Genomic DNA, 15,189 nt, shown 5'->3' with positions numbered 1-15,189 from the left:
GACACCTCAACCTGTCCAAAGCCATGAAGCATGGCTTATCACCTTTCCTTTCTGACCCTTCAACCTTCATCTGGTACTGAATACTTTCTGTCTGGGAATATGTTTTACTTCACCATAGAACCTCAGGCAAGCTTTAATATCTGGGGTCATCCCAGTATCTTCTTCAGAAACAGAGCCAGTTTTAATCTAATCCAATTGCTCCTGCTTTCCCAATTTCTTTGCACTCTTCCCAATTCCTTCTTGTCCATTCTTAATGCACTAATTTATAACTTCATCATTGCTCATTTCAAGGCTATAGTAGTATTATTCTACATGGTCTCTCTGATCTCCAAGATCTGACAGTACAGAGCCTGCTTGGGATTCTCTCCCTCTCTGCCCTCTCCCCAACTCATGCGTGCACACTCTTTCTCTCTTTCAAAATACATAACAAAATATTTTAAATAAATAAATAAATAAATAAATAAATAAATAAATAACATCATGGTAAGTTCACAACTTTCTAAATACAGTTAAAATATGAAGTATAAAAATGAGTTAATTTTTTTTTAAACCTACAATAAATAAAGTTTAAAGGATACTGATCTGTCTGTGGTCTTCGAAAATTCTCTGGAAGATTGGCTTCATAGAGTAGTCTTGCTTTAGTATTTCCCATATCTTGCATGCACTAAAATAAAAAGAAAAATCAAGTATTTTCATTACTCATATAAAAAAAGTAATTCCCATATACACATACATATACATACCTACACACATATATACAAACAAATACCAGGTAACATTTATTATTTGCAAGATATATTTTCTAAGGAAAATAATTTAAATCACAACTATGAAATTACTAAAGTTCAAAGTATATGTTTAATTCCTCACATTTACTCAACTTACGTGGACCCATAGTTTTCTAATGTCTTTTTCTGTGAAAATAATACCATCTTCCTAAAAGTAATTTCCTGGTAGTTCATGGGCAGTTTTATTATTGTTTTAAATACACCACTTGAACAACACTGCCATTTCCAACAGTAACAGCTCAAGACCAAATTTTCTTTGTTTTGAGTTTCCAAATACTCCTGGGTTTTCATGATTTACAATCAGAATCACAATGGAGAGTAGATAAAAAAGAAATAGTGCTAACCTAAAACTCTAAAGAGGATTTATTCCCTTGGGGTTAACCTCTTTAAGATTCTGCTGAAAGCTATGGATCCCCTCCCTACAAAAAACCTGCACATGATGGCCCAAAGTCTCCCTAAAATCTACAAGCCCCAAAAATAAGAACTACTCAGGAGGTATAAAATAATCTGACAATCACTTCAACCAGTTTAACTAAGTTTCAGTATCTTCTGTGAGTAAGGATTAGCCAAACAATACTTCCTGGGCATTCTATTACATTAGAAACTAAACATTTACAAACAAAATATTATTCTATTACTATTTTACATCATTTACATAGAGCTTGGGTTCCTTAAAATGTTTTAATTGGTAGAAAGATCAGTTTGTATAATCCCTTCTTTTTCCTTCTGATCTCCTAGACACACTCCACATCTCCAAGAAGACAGCCGAGGTCTAACAGATTTCCAGACATCGACCTTGAGTTGTAGCCCTCAAGTGGACACAGAACTATCTTCCTTCAAATAAAAAAATACAGCGACTTTTTTATCCCAACTGAGTTGTAAGGTATGCAAAATACTAATATACACTCATTTCTGGATACCTATCCCACCCACCTCAACATACTCTCTCAGAGTAAACAAGATAATAAGAGAGATCATAAGAAAGTGAAGTAATTAATAGGGGGCTGGGAAATATAATGGATAGAAAAACTGAAAAAGAAATGAGGTTTTTCTATATAGCTAAGACAAAATAAAACCAAAGGTATATAAGGTAAGGGGGAAAACTGTGTAAAGTGAACTGACAGTACAAGGTCAGAGGCTCTATTACATCATGACATATACTAGCATGAATATGAGGAGAGCTAACATGTAAATTCTGTGTGTGGGGAGAAAAGCTTAGAAACTTTTCGTATAGCTCTCTCTTCTTGAAAGAAGAAATGTTTGCCCTCTCAAGTATTCAAATGATGTTTCATCTTTGTGTCATGGTGGGAATTTATTAAGTAAAGGTGATCCAAGTTATGTAATCATAAAAGCATTAAACATTTAGGAGGAACTAAAGCAAGAAAAATTGTCTCATACTTTTCACAATATCTGCAATAAAGCAAAAAGTAACTCACAGAAACTATGAAAGTAAGAAAATTTAAAAGTTTCCATCAAGCAAACAAGAATACATGGAAATTCTAACAAAAAATTTAGTAAGATTAGGGGCGCCTGGGTGGCGCAGTCGGTTGAGCGTCCGACTTCAGCCAGGTCACGATCTCGCGGTCCGTGAGTTCGAGCCCCGCGTCAGGCTCTGGGCTGATGGCTCGGAGCCTGGAGCCTGTTTCCGATTCTGTGTCTCCCTCTCTCTCTGCCCCTCCCCCGTTCATGCTCTGTCTCTCTCTCTGTCCCAAAAATAAATAAAAAACGTTGAAAAAAAAAATTTAGTAAGATTAAAAACAGTATCTACTATATATGTTGTATCTCATTGATCCTAAGTTACATTTTTCTTCATATTTCAACATTAATGAAATGAAATACATCTTAAAACTGATGGTGTCGGGGCGCCTGGGTGGCGCAGTCGGTTAAGCGTCCGACTTCAGCCAGGTCACGATCTCGCGGTCCGTGAGTTCGAGCCCCGCGTCAGGCTCTGGGCCAGGCTCTGGGCTGATGGCTCGGAGCCTGGAGCCTGTTTCCGATTCTGTGTCTCCCTCTCTCTCTGACCCTCCCCCGTTCATGCTCTGTCTCTCTCTGTCCCAAAAATAAATAAAAAACGTTGAAAAAAAAAAAAAAAAAAAAAAAAAAAAAAAAAAAAAAAAAAAAAACTGATGGTGTCTTGTAAATTATAGTTTTTTTCTTATTAGTCCATAAAATAGAGATGCTTTTTATAGAAATATCTTACTTTCAATGAATATGATTGTACACATTTTATATAAAATATCCTCTTTATTTAATGTAGGTTATTAAAATTTTGACAAAATAAAAAGTAATTAGGAACAAGGCATATATGTATATTACACCAAATTATTTAATGTTGTTTTAGGGATGCAGGTGAGAAAAAACAATGTATAAAAATCTGAAAGAGACAAGTAATGTGAAATAATGAGCCATTTCTATAGAAGACCACTGCCAAAAGTGTGAAAGGGTACAGGTGCATGCGGTGTATATGTTAGTTGGGATCAGAAGAAACAAGGATTCAATGACATTACAGATGTAGAAAGATCATTTTGTAAGAAGATATTAGTGGCTCAGATAGTTTCTAGGTTTCTAAAAAGTAGAACAGAGTAGTGAGAAAGGAAGGTCAGCAACAAAAGGATCAGTGAAAATGAAAAGGTTAATAAGCAATTTGGAGATGGTTAAAGCAAGGGGAAAAAACAACAGGAGCTGGCATTGGGGGAGTTGATAGGAATATGGTACAAACTAGCTGTCTTCAGTTTCAAAACACTACATTTAAGGGCCATATACAGTACTTATGAAAATTTATTCTATTGGTCCTAAAGAGCAAACTGTGTCTAGTAATCAGAAGAAAATAATGAAAATAGCCTAACAACTACAATAACGAGCTTTAGCCTCAATACTTTATTTTTATACATAAATTATATATTATTATAAATTGCATATATATTATAGAAATTGTATATATATACGCCATTTTAAATTTCAAAAAACCCTGATTTAGACATTATTACCCTACTTTGGCAGGAAAGGAAACAGAAGTGGCAAGATGTTAAGTAACAGACCCAAGATTATTAGTCACCACGAGTATTCAACTCCTGATAGAAACATCAGCCATCAGTAGTAGTTTTGATATCTCAGGTTATATCCAATGGAACTGGGGACTACATCCTGCAAGACTTACAAACACCAAGCTCTTTGCTTTAGAGCTCAGTTTTCATTTTACAGATAAAGAAACTGAGGCACAAAGAGGTTATATGATTTCTCTACTGAGTAATACAATGAATCAGTTACAAGGCTGAAAATCCTTGCCACCAGGCACCAGCTAATCGAAATAAGTGTCCAGGAAATTTCACCCAAGATAGAAAAATACTTTAGGTATTGCCTCCATTATTAAAACATCATTCCTGTTATTAAAATATTACTGCTTTTCTTTTGGGTTCTCTCAACCAAAAAGCTTTAGCAAAATGTACTGGTAGAAAGCAAAATTTTAGTTGCTTATTCTTTGGCAATTTATGATTCAGTATCCCAGAGCTGAAATGAGTGGACTGGTTGCAAAAAAGGGGAAAGGAGGGATGATAAAGGGCATACACTTCTTTAAAAAAATAATAAATAATAATAATAAGATTTTATTATTTAACTACAATGAGAATTAAGTTATGGTTAATGAACTAGCTACCTTAACTTCTATCATGAAGTTTCCAATCAAGCCAGATCTAATACTATACACCATCCTGAAAAACTTAAACTTCCAAACCTTACTTTCACTTCTCCAAAAGGAGGAATACTTGTAAGGATGCCAAATAGACCATTAAAAATTTTTAAATTTACCAAATTTGAAAATTCTTTGGCTTTACAGAAAGCATGTAATTCTGTCATTCCTTCTCTCTCTCTCTCGCACGAAGAGGACTCTTAATTATTTAAATCAAATTTTCTACAAGTTTGGTTAAAAAAAGTTTTTTGAGAGAGAGAGAGAGGGAGCAAGTGAGCGAGGGGCAGAGAGAGGGAGAGAGAAAGAGGGAGGGAGGAAGGGAGGGAAAGAGAGAGGGAGAGAAGGAGAGGGAGAAAAGGAGAGGGAGAGAAGGAGGGGGGGGAAGAAGGGAGAGAGAGAGAGAGAGAGAGGGAGGAAAGGGGGGAGAGAGAGAGAGGGGAAAGAGAGGACAGAGACAGAAACAGAGACAGAGAGAAGTGAGGCTCACCCGGGGCTCACGTTTTATCCAAAGCAGGGCTCTGCTCACCTGATGTGGGACTCGAACCCATGAACTGTGAGATCATGACCTGAGCTGATGTCAGATGCTTAACAACTGAGCCACTCAGGTGCCTTAAAAATATTTTTAAGTAGGTATTTACTTAATAAACTATTTTTTGCCTCAAAACTGATTTTTAAAAAAGTCAAATATCCAGGGGGCAGAAAATATACTGAAATTCTTGACAAAGAAATGATTATAAGAATATATTAAATAAAAAGTCAATATGCATTATTACTTTCAAAAATATATATATTGAAGAGTAAGTTAAATGTGTTTTTCACAGTTATGATAAACGCCATTTAGGTAGTATATATCTAAAAATTAATGTTATTTACTATTCACTTGAAATTCAATATGTCCTCATTTTATACACCGTATGTTTCTAGAAAGATGAATTTTATATTGTACTTTTTGCTTAAATAATCTTCATTCAAAATCACTACCATTATCATTGCAAAGGAAGGTTTCACCTGAAAATAGTATAATAAATCCCACTTAAGAATCTCAGGGGCTCCTGGGTGGCTCAGTTGGTTAAGTGTCCAACTCTTGATTTCAGCTCAGGTCATGATCTTAACAGTTCATGAGTTCAAACCCCGCATCGGGCTCCGCACTTACAGTGCAGAGCCTGGTTGCGATTCTCTTTCCCTCTCTCTCTGTCCCTCTCCCCCTAAAATAAATAAACTTAAAACTCAAAACCTACTATTAAAAGTATCTTGTCTTTGTCAATCTATAATCTTTGTTTTCAGTTTCTCCATATAAGCCAATACAAAGAACACCACCTACCCAAAGACTCACAAGTTATCTGAGATTCAATTTCAAAAATTACTGTTTGAACTAGAATGCTGAAAAACATCTACAGGCTAACATACTTCTTCACAATCTAACATAGATAAAATTTTCTATTTCTGAAACTTTCTAAGTAGAAAACATTTCACCCAATCCTAGTTTTTGCACTAAAAACAATAAAAATCTATATTCCAAAAGAGTTCTAAGTTTTTTAATGTTTTACAGAGACTGAAGTAAACTGAGGTTGTCAATTTAAAGTTTAAATTGGCATTTACTTATGGGATTTGTATAATTTAGTAAACTAAAACATACAAAAAGTAAACTTGTAACACATGGTATCTCCGTTTGCAGTGAGCACTGCATAACTTACAGAGCTGTCAAATCACTATGCTATACCCCTGAAATTAATGTAACATTATATGTCAACTGTACTTTGATAAAAAATAAAAATAACTGAAAAAAGTTAACAAATATAACAAGCAGGAACAGATATAAGGACAATAAGCAGAGTCAAGGAGTAGGCAAACAAATGTACTAGGAAATTTTATTTTTATGTAACACTACTGTAAAAACGTTTTTTAAAAAAAAATCACTATTTCTTACAAATCAGAACCACATTGAGATACCACCTCACACCATCAGAGTGGCTAAAATTAACAACTCAGGAAACAACAGATGCTGGCAAGGATGTGGAGAAACGAGAACCCTCTTGCACTGTTGGTGGGAATGCAAACTGGTGCAGCTGCTCTAGATACAGTGTGGAGGTTCCTCAAAAAATTAAAAATAGAACTACCCTATGACCCAGCAATAGCACCAATAGGAATTTATCCAAAGGATACAGGGGTGCTGATTCATAGGGGCACATGTACCCCAATGTTGATAGCAGCGCTATCAACAACAGCCAAATTATGGAAAGAGCCCAAATGTCCATCAACTGATGAATGAATAAAGAAGATGTGGTGTGTATACACATACGCACACACTTGGCAATGAGAAAGAATAAACTCTTGCCATTTGCAACAAGGTGGATCGAAATGGAGGGTATTACACTCAGTGACATAAGTTAGAGAAAGAAAGATACCATACATTTTCATTCATACGTGGAACTTGAGAAACTTAACAGAAGATCATGGGGGAAGGGAAGGAGAAAAAATAGTTTCAAACAGAGAGGGTGACAAACCATAAGAGACTCTTAAATACAGAGAACAAACTGACAGTTGATGAGGAGGAGTGGGGGAGAGGGGAAAACGGGTGATAGACACTGAGGAGGGCACTTGTTGGGATGAGCACTGGGTGTTGCTTGTAAGCGATGAATCATGGGAATCTATCACTGAAACCCAAGAGCACACTGTATACATTGTATCTTAGCTACCTTGACAATAAATTATATTTTTAAAAAATCACTATTTCATGTCAACAGGGGTATCTCCAATGGAAAAAAAAAAATTAAGCCCCCCACAAAATCAGTTTTAGTGAAAAAAAGAGCCTTGAAATAAGTGTGAAGGTAAGAAGTAACAGGAACAGACAAACAAAATGCGCCTCCACATCTTTATCAATATCAGGAAATAATAGTAAACGGCAAGATAAATGACAGGCCACCTAAAATTCCAAGTTAATGATTCATTCTCCTAAGAATAAAACTTGCTAATTTTTTTCCTTTCTTCAGTCTTCCAAAATATTGGAAAGCAGAGCACTCTGGAATCCAACTAAGTACTACAAGTACTTCAGGGTATGACTTCTATCTGTTGTTAGCTCAGCGAAAGCCAAATACAGTCAAGTCCAGGTTCAGTGGCTGTGTTTAAGAACTATAGCTCTTTGGACGTCCCCTCTCTTTGACCTTGTACATTCTTTCTCTTTTCTCAACCTACCTCCTATCTGTCCCTATGTTTCCTGCACTTTCTCCCTCAGATACTAAGAATTACCAGGTCAAAAGCCATTTATAGTTAAGCTAGAATTCACACTAATGTATTAATACAGGAAGCTCCCTGCATAGTTTTCATAAATGTTTATGTGTGTACTGAGTGGCCTTTTGGAGTTTACTGGCTACTTTAAAAAAAATGGAATAAGTGGAGAAAAGAACAGCAGCTACAAAACAAAGGACGAAGATTGCTAATTGCTCTATTTCAAATGATAAGGTTACAATGTGTCAACTGGATCTTCTAAAATCCCAATGGCAAAAATGCAAAATATTAAAATAATCAATACAATCTTACAAGTTAGTGTGTAATGGAAAGGTGCTACATGTCTACACCAAATCTAGAGGAAGAAAGGTAAAGTGATATAAATTAAAACTCTTCTGAATTTTCTGAGGGGTGGGGAAGAGTCTCACCTACAAGATTAAAGGTTATTGTGTAAGATATGAAAACAGCTAAAAATGTGTACTACCTAGATGTTTATACAGATGCATAAAATACTTCAGGAAAACTACACAACAAACTAATAAATACGGTTGTTCCTACAGAGGAAAATTGGATGACTGAGGAATAGAAACGAGAGGAAAACTACTTTTACACCCTTTGTACCCTTTGAAGTTTGTGCCATGTCCATATAATTCTCATTCCCCAAAACAATGAATAATTTGAAGGGGGCTACATTAATCCTGCATTGTTTCTAAATAAAATATTATTCAGAGAAGCTTAGCTAGGGTATCCAAGCAGCATGAATGAGAGCATCCACTCCTACTAGGAAAACAAAGTGTTCTAGTGATCAAAGAGGTTATGAACCAAATGAAATTAATACATTTTTAAGAATCCCATGCAAGTATATCCTACGCTCCAAGTATAAATATACTTGTGATTTAGTTATGATTTACTTATGATACCTTTTCTCAGTATCATCTTCTTAAAGAAACAGAACTGTTGCTAAAGATTAAATCATTGAATGTATCTGCTTTTGCTTCTTAAAATTTCAACATCTATATAATTTTATGTGAGCAAGGGAATACTACTTGTTCTATATTCTATTCATTAAAGTTTTCAGAACACAAAGGCTAAGATTTTCAAACTGCCTTATCTGAATGTATATATTTTTTAATGTTAATAAAAAAAAGAGGAAATGAGTATTTGTAGTCCCTGGATAAATTCTTCATGTCAGTGACTCACCTCTACTACCACTTGAAATTTTCCAGAATAGTTCTCTATCTTCCTCTCAAAAGCCACCAGGACTTCTTGCATAGGAGCAAGCTTTTCAGGACTGGTTTCAAGATCTTTTGGATTCCAGCTGCTGGAAAAGAAGGGCCACCATTTTTGGTCTCAGGAACTCTTTGTAAATATTTAATACAGAGTCCATTCCTCCAGGTTTCATAAAATTGTGTTTTAGGGGAATTGTTCTCTTTCTGTTTTAATTGTTGTTTCTAGGTACAAAGTAAGTAAACCACACATATTTAAAAATTAAAAATTTTAAATGATGATGTGGAATTAGAGGTACCAATTTTCATTTTCTAGTTCTTACAAATTCAGAGAATGTATTTTTTAAAGCAATAAAATTAAACACCATTATAACAAAGTTGGAAAAGCTTCACATCACAGTCTTTAGTAATCTGTACTTACTATGAAATCCATACCATTTGAAGTCTGGGAATAAACCACTACTTTCATCCTAGGTACTTAAGGCCCAGCTCAAGAATCATCCTGGACTCTCCCCTCTTCTGTCAGAAGCCTTAGTGACTCTAACTCTTTTTTATTTGTTACAGCCTTCCCCTCCCTCCCCCATTACCACCAATTTAGTTCAAGATCTAGTCACCCACTGCCTTGGCCATTGCAGGAACAAGTCCATCAGATGTAGGTTCTTAAATGGAACATACCATTAAACATCACTCTTCAATTTATATTTTAAGAATTCCCTGATGTATCCCTATCCCCTCCCCCTATCACTGATAGGATCAATACCAAACCAACTAACTCCCCACTGAAACTTTTGCCTTCATCTCCTATGACATATATAACAGCACCCAATACTCTGGTCACAGGAAACTACTTCACTTTCTCAAATACAACATGCTTTCTGCATCTTTCTGCCCAGGAGACCCTGTGTACTCTGTAATATGCTTCCAGAAATTCATAAACAAATAAAGGTCACTATAAAAATAGTAATGAGACATCTTTAAAATATGTTTAGAACTTAGCATAGCACTGGATACTGATGTTTTGTTTTTGTTTTTGTTTTTGTTTTTTTTTAGCGTTTATTTATTTTTGAGACAGAGAGAGACAAAGCATGAACGGGGGAGGGTCAGAGAGAGGGAGACACAGAATCCGAAACAGGCTCCAGGCTCCAAGCTGTCAGCACAGAGCCTGACGCGGGGCTCAAACTCACGGACCACGAGATCATGACCTGGGCCAAAGTCGGCCGCTTAACCGACTGAGCCACCCAGGCGCCCCTGATTTTTTTTTTTAAAGAGAAAGGAGTCACTACTAAGTGATTTTCTAAAGATTACCCACCATTTAGTTAACAAAGCCAAAACTAGAACCCAGGTCTACAGAGTCCCAGCCTGACTATGTCTGCCATCTTCTATCATTATCATAGTCACACAAAGCAAGGAAGAGCAGTGACTACACCTCTAAAATATTATATGCAATGAATAATAACAATGTTTTAAAATGATCTATTCATACAGGTATTCATTCACTGCCACATAACAATTTCCTACCAAATATAGCACTCTATATGGAGATACAAGCCTTTTTCTTCAAATAGTTTAGTATTCCTTTAGTTGTACTCTCTCAGTTCTATCTAGACTAGGCACTGTAAAATGAAGAGTTGAATTGATGAAGACTTGCACTAAGTAATATCTTAGTAATATCTAATATCTAAGTAACATCTTGTTCACTGCTTCGACCCAAAGAACTACAGACAGTTACTAGGAAGATAATTCTAAAAACTACTACTGACTTTTTAACCTTAAAACCTCAAAATCAATTTAAAAATCAAGAGGAAAATACAGGGCATAATCTTGCACAAATTCAGAATACATGTGACTTTTTCTCAAATGTATTGTTTAAAAATGCAAACCTCTTATTAAACTTCACAGATTAAATTTTGTTGCAGACAGTATCACATTTCTTTCTTCATCTCACTTTGCACATACAGGCAACACATAAACCGAACACTGTAAGCTGCCCCCTTGCTCGGCTCTTCTTTGAGGACACATTTCATGATCCTGGCAGGGAATCAATACAAGTTGAATCTCAATCAACTTTAAAAGAATGCACATGAGGCCATGGGTCAAAACGTGGAGAGATTAAATAATGTTCTAATACATAGCAGGTCAGATGTAGTGAAATCATGGAGCTCTTCAAATTAGCGTTATTAACCTGGAATTTTATTCTATAAAATATTGCTTGTCATAGGAATTCTGTAATTCTCACAGTTTTAAAAGCTCCCAGAAGCTTCTCACCAAAAACAAACAACAAAAAAAGAATAACTAGACAGAAAAACCAAAAACCCATGGAAAATATTTACAACAAAACCTGGTGATAGAGTATCACCACAAATCCGATAACACTATCTGGTAGAGACAAGGCACTAACAACCACTGCCCTGCAAGATGTCTGCCACTAATGGGGAGCTGAGTAGATCTGGAAACAGAACACTAAAACAGTGAAGACATACAAACTGGAAATTACAGTGAACCAGTCTGAAGAATGCACATGAAACTGAAAAGGAGTTTTACCCAATCCAATAGCAAATATGTGCAAAAGGTCTACAATAAGCTTGAAATGGGGGGAAACAATCTAGCCCCTATGAATTCTCATGACATAACCACCAAATTTCCCTTCTAGAAGAGAGCCCCACCCTGAGGAGAAAGTCCTGGGAAAGGATTCAAAATTGAAATGGACTAAAAAAATGGAAATAAAAGAAGAAAAGCTTGAGATAAAAGTGGGAAAAGGGAACAGAGCAAAAAAAATCTCAGAAAACAAGTAGCCTTATTTTTAAACATTACACAAAAACCAATGAAGAGAGGTCTGTACAGTTAGAAAAGCTATCTTGAATCTCAATTCCTTTTAAAAGTGGAGCGCCTGAGTGGCTCAGTCGGTTAAGCGTCCGACTTCAGCTCAGGTCATGATCTCACAGTCCGTGAGTTCGAGCCCCACATCGGGCTCTGTGCTGACAGCTCAGAGCTTGGAGCCTGCTTCAGATTCTGTGTCTCCCTCTCTCTCTGCCCCTCCCCTGCTCATGCTCTGTCTCTGTCTCAAAAATAAAAACATTTAAAAAAAAAAATTCAATTCCTTTTAAAAGTAAAGAAAACCAATACTACATAAAAATGATCAACAGAAAAGAATCAAGGTCAACTCTCATACAGTTATCAGAAGAAAAAGAGAATAAGAAGCAGAATAACATCTCTACAACGAATCCACACTAGAACAAATACTCAGAAAACAGATCAACACTGTACACCTACTAATTCAAAACAAGCCAAAAATCATATGCAAGATATCAAAGAACATGTAAAATGAGTTAAAAGACATGTGAAGTTATGAAAGAACAACTAAATCAGAAATTCAAAATATCAGAATTAAAATAAAAACAGGAATTAGAAATAAAAGGAAAATATTTCAGAAATGAATATGAAATAAATGGAACATGAGAACAAATAAACACAACAAATAATGGCCGATAAAAACTAGAGAGGAAAAAGAAAAAAAAGTTTAATTAAAAAAAAAAGTAATGAGAAGAATCCAAGAGAAAGTGATGAATACTGGAGTTAAGCAATCAAGATCTGACACACATGTTAACTTTTTTTTTTAAACATTTTATTTATTTTTTGAGAGAGAGAGAGAGAGAGAGAGAGACAGACAGACAGACAGACCACGAGTAGGGGGAGGGGCAGAGAGAAAGAGAGACAGAATCTGAAGCAGGCTCCAGGCTCTGAGCTGTCAGCACAGAACCTGGAGATCATGACCGGAGCCAAAGTCACGGCTAGGTGGACGCTCAACCGAGTGAGCCACCTAGGCACCCTGATCCAACATACATGTAAGAGAGTCACTAAAGAAAAATACTCAAACAAGGAGACAGAACACTGAAAAACTAATTTTAAAAAGTCACTGAAAGGGGCACCTGGGTGGCTCAGTGGGTTAAGTGTCCAACTTTGGTTCAGGTCATGATCTCATGGTTTGTGAGTTTGAGACCCTCTTCTGGCTCTGTGCTGACAGCTCAGAGCCTGGAGCCTGCTTCGGATTCTGTGTCTCATTCTCTCTCTGCCCCTCCCCCACTTGTGTTCTGTCTCTCAAAAGTAAATAAATGTTAAAAAAAAAATTTTTTTTAAGTCATTGAAATAAAAAAAAAGGTGAAACTACATACTGGAAGAGCATACCCCAGGGCATTTCTTGTCTAAAGGAAACCTATTTATATTTAACAATATAGATCAGTTAAACATAAAAGCACAAAAGAAGACATACCACGCAAACATTAAGCACAGGAAGGCTGCAGTGGCTACACACCAATGCATAACAACTATCTTACATGTATACCACCGCTGTGCAACAAAAAGATTATCTGAGCAAGTCTTATCCTTTTAAATTTTCATTTAGTCTCATTAACAAAAATAAAAACAGGTAAAATTAATCATAATATTATATTTTATGTAATGCATCTTTCTCCTCTGCAGAATTCCCATGGAAAACATAGTAACTTATCTCACCTTCCTTTAATGACTTAAAAATGGTGTTATAAATTAAAACAAACCTGCACAACTGCACAATTCAAGTTGAATTTGCTGCCTATCAATATTCAACTGCCTATCAATATTCTAGCTCCAGTTTTCTTTTTTAAAGATGGCAGAGATACCTCACAGGAATGCTGTACTTCTATCAACTGCAATCTTATTACACAAACATGCTTCTAAAGTATAAAACGTATCATAACATTAAATGAAATATACTGTGTCAGAGGGTCAAAAAGGAGAAAACTTCTTCAATCTATTTGGCCACTTTCATCCCCTACTTTTTATAATCCTTTACATCCCAATTTTACTACTGACCATGAGCACAATATGACCAATATAACAAGTGCCTATAATTTTATGTGTGCCTTGGTAGCTCAGTTGGTTAAGCATCCGTCTCTTGATTTCAGCTCGGGTTATGATCTCAAGGTTCAGTTGGTGAAATCAAGCCTCAAGTTGGACTTGTGTTGTCAGAGTGTTATGGAACCTAGTCTGGATCACCCCGCGGAAGAACCAAGGCACTCGTTGATCTTGGAAGGCAGGAGGTTTATTTCACAGCGGCCGGCTGAGAGGAGATCACTCTCCAGAGGTCTGACCCCAGAGCATAAGCATGGCGGGCAATTAATTTATAGTCTGTTACTTCCCGCATTAGTGGCACATTTTGGTGCCCGAGGCAAGCAGGGGCAGGAAAAGAACCAAGAAGGAGAGTCTTTGGGTGGGGACTGGAATTCCCCCATCAGTCCTGTCGGCCATCTTATAATTTTTCCATATCAAGTGCAGAGCCTGCTTGGGATTCTCTCTCTCCTTCTCCTTCTGCCCCTCCCCTGCTCATTATGTCTCTCAAAACAAATAAATTTAAAAAACAAAACAAAGGAAGTACCTGTAATTTTAATTACTTTTTTAGCTACAGAGAAATATTTAAATACCTACCAATTCTCTTTCACCTATTCTCACTGTATTTAGACTGATTAGGAATTCAACCTGAGGCCACAGAACACAATAAAGCTTACTGATGAGTATTACGGAAAATCTGTAATTTTAACTTACTAAGGACAATTTTTTTCTAAGAAAGATCAAAAGTTTAAATTAACACAAGCAAGTGCGCCTGGGTGGCTCAGTCGGTTGAGCGTCTGACTTTGCCTCAGGTCATGATCTCCCAGTTTGTGAGTTTGAGCCCTGCGTGGGGCTCTGTGTTGACAGCTCGGAGCCTGGAGCCTGCTTCAGATTCTGTGTCTCCTTCTCTCTCTGCCCCTCCCCAACTTGTGCTCTGTCTCCCTCTATCAAAAATAAATAAAATATGACATGATATTATACATGGAAAATCCGACAGACTCCACCAAAAGTCTGCTAGAACTGATACATGAATTCAGCAAAGTTGCAGGATACAAAATCAATGTACAGAAAGCAGTTGCATTCTTATACACTAACAATGAAGCAACAGAAAGACAAATAAAGAAAACTGATCCCATTCACAATTGCACCAAGAAGCATAAAATACCTAGGAATAAACCTAACCAAAGATGTTAAAGATCTGTATGATGAAAACTATAGAAAGCTTATGAAGGAAATTGAAGAAGATATAAAGAAATGGAAAAACATTCTGTGCTCATGGGTTGGAAGAATAAATATTGTTAAAATGTCAATACTACTCAAAGCTATCTACACATTCAATGCAATCCCAATCAAATTGCACCAGCATTCTCATCGAAGCTAGATCAAGCAATCCTAAAATTCT

At 36.2% G+C, this 15,189-nt stretch overlaps 1 protein-coding gene across 5 annotated transcripts in view; it reads right to left on the bottom strand.

Annotated features, from left to right (window-relative positions):
- SMAP1 (small ArfGAP 1) overlaps positions 1-15,189 on the bottom strand; it is a 200,018-nt gene that overhangs the window by 128,327 nt on the left and 56,502 nt on the right. For 3 of the 5 annotated variants that reach the window (XM_042986645.1, XM_042986641.1, XM_042986642.1), the window contains exon 3: positions 579-664. In XM_042986645.1, the coding sequence (XP_042842579.1) occupies positions 579-664 (86 nt within the window). Of the gene's footprint in view, positions 1-578; positions 665-8,898; positions 9,020-15,189 lie in introns of all 5 variants that reach the window. The other 2 variants (XM_042986643.1, XM_042986644.1) reach the window with 2 other exon arrangements.

The sequence above is a fragment of the Panthera tigris genome, chromosome B2 (assembly GCF_018350195.1).
Source record: "Panthera tigris isolate Pti1 chromosome B2, P.tigris_Pti1_mat1.1, whole genome shotgun sequence".
Taxonomy (NCBI): Eukaryota; Metazoa; Chordata; class Mammalia; order Carnivora; family Felidae; genus Panthera; species Panthera tigris.
The sequence above is the reverse complement of the archived record's forward strand: the minus strand, read 5'-3'. Positions and strand labels throughout refer to the sequence as shown.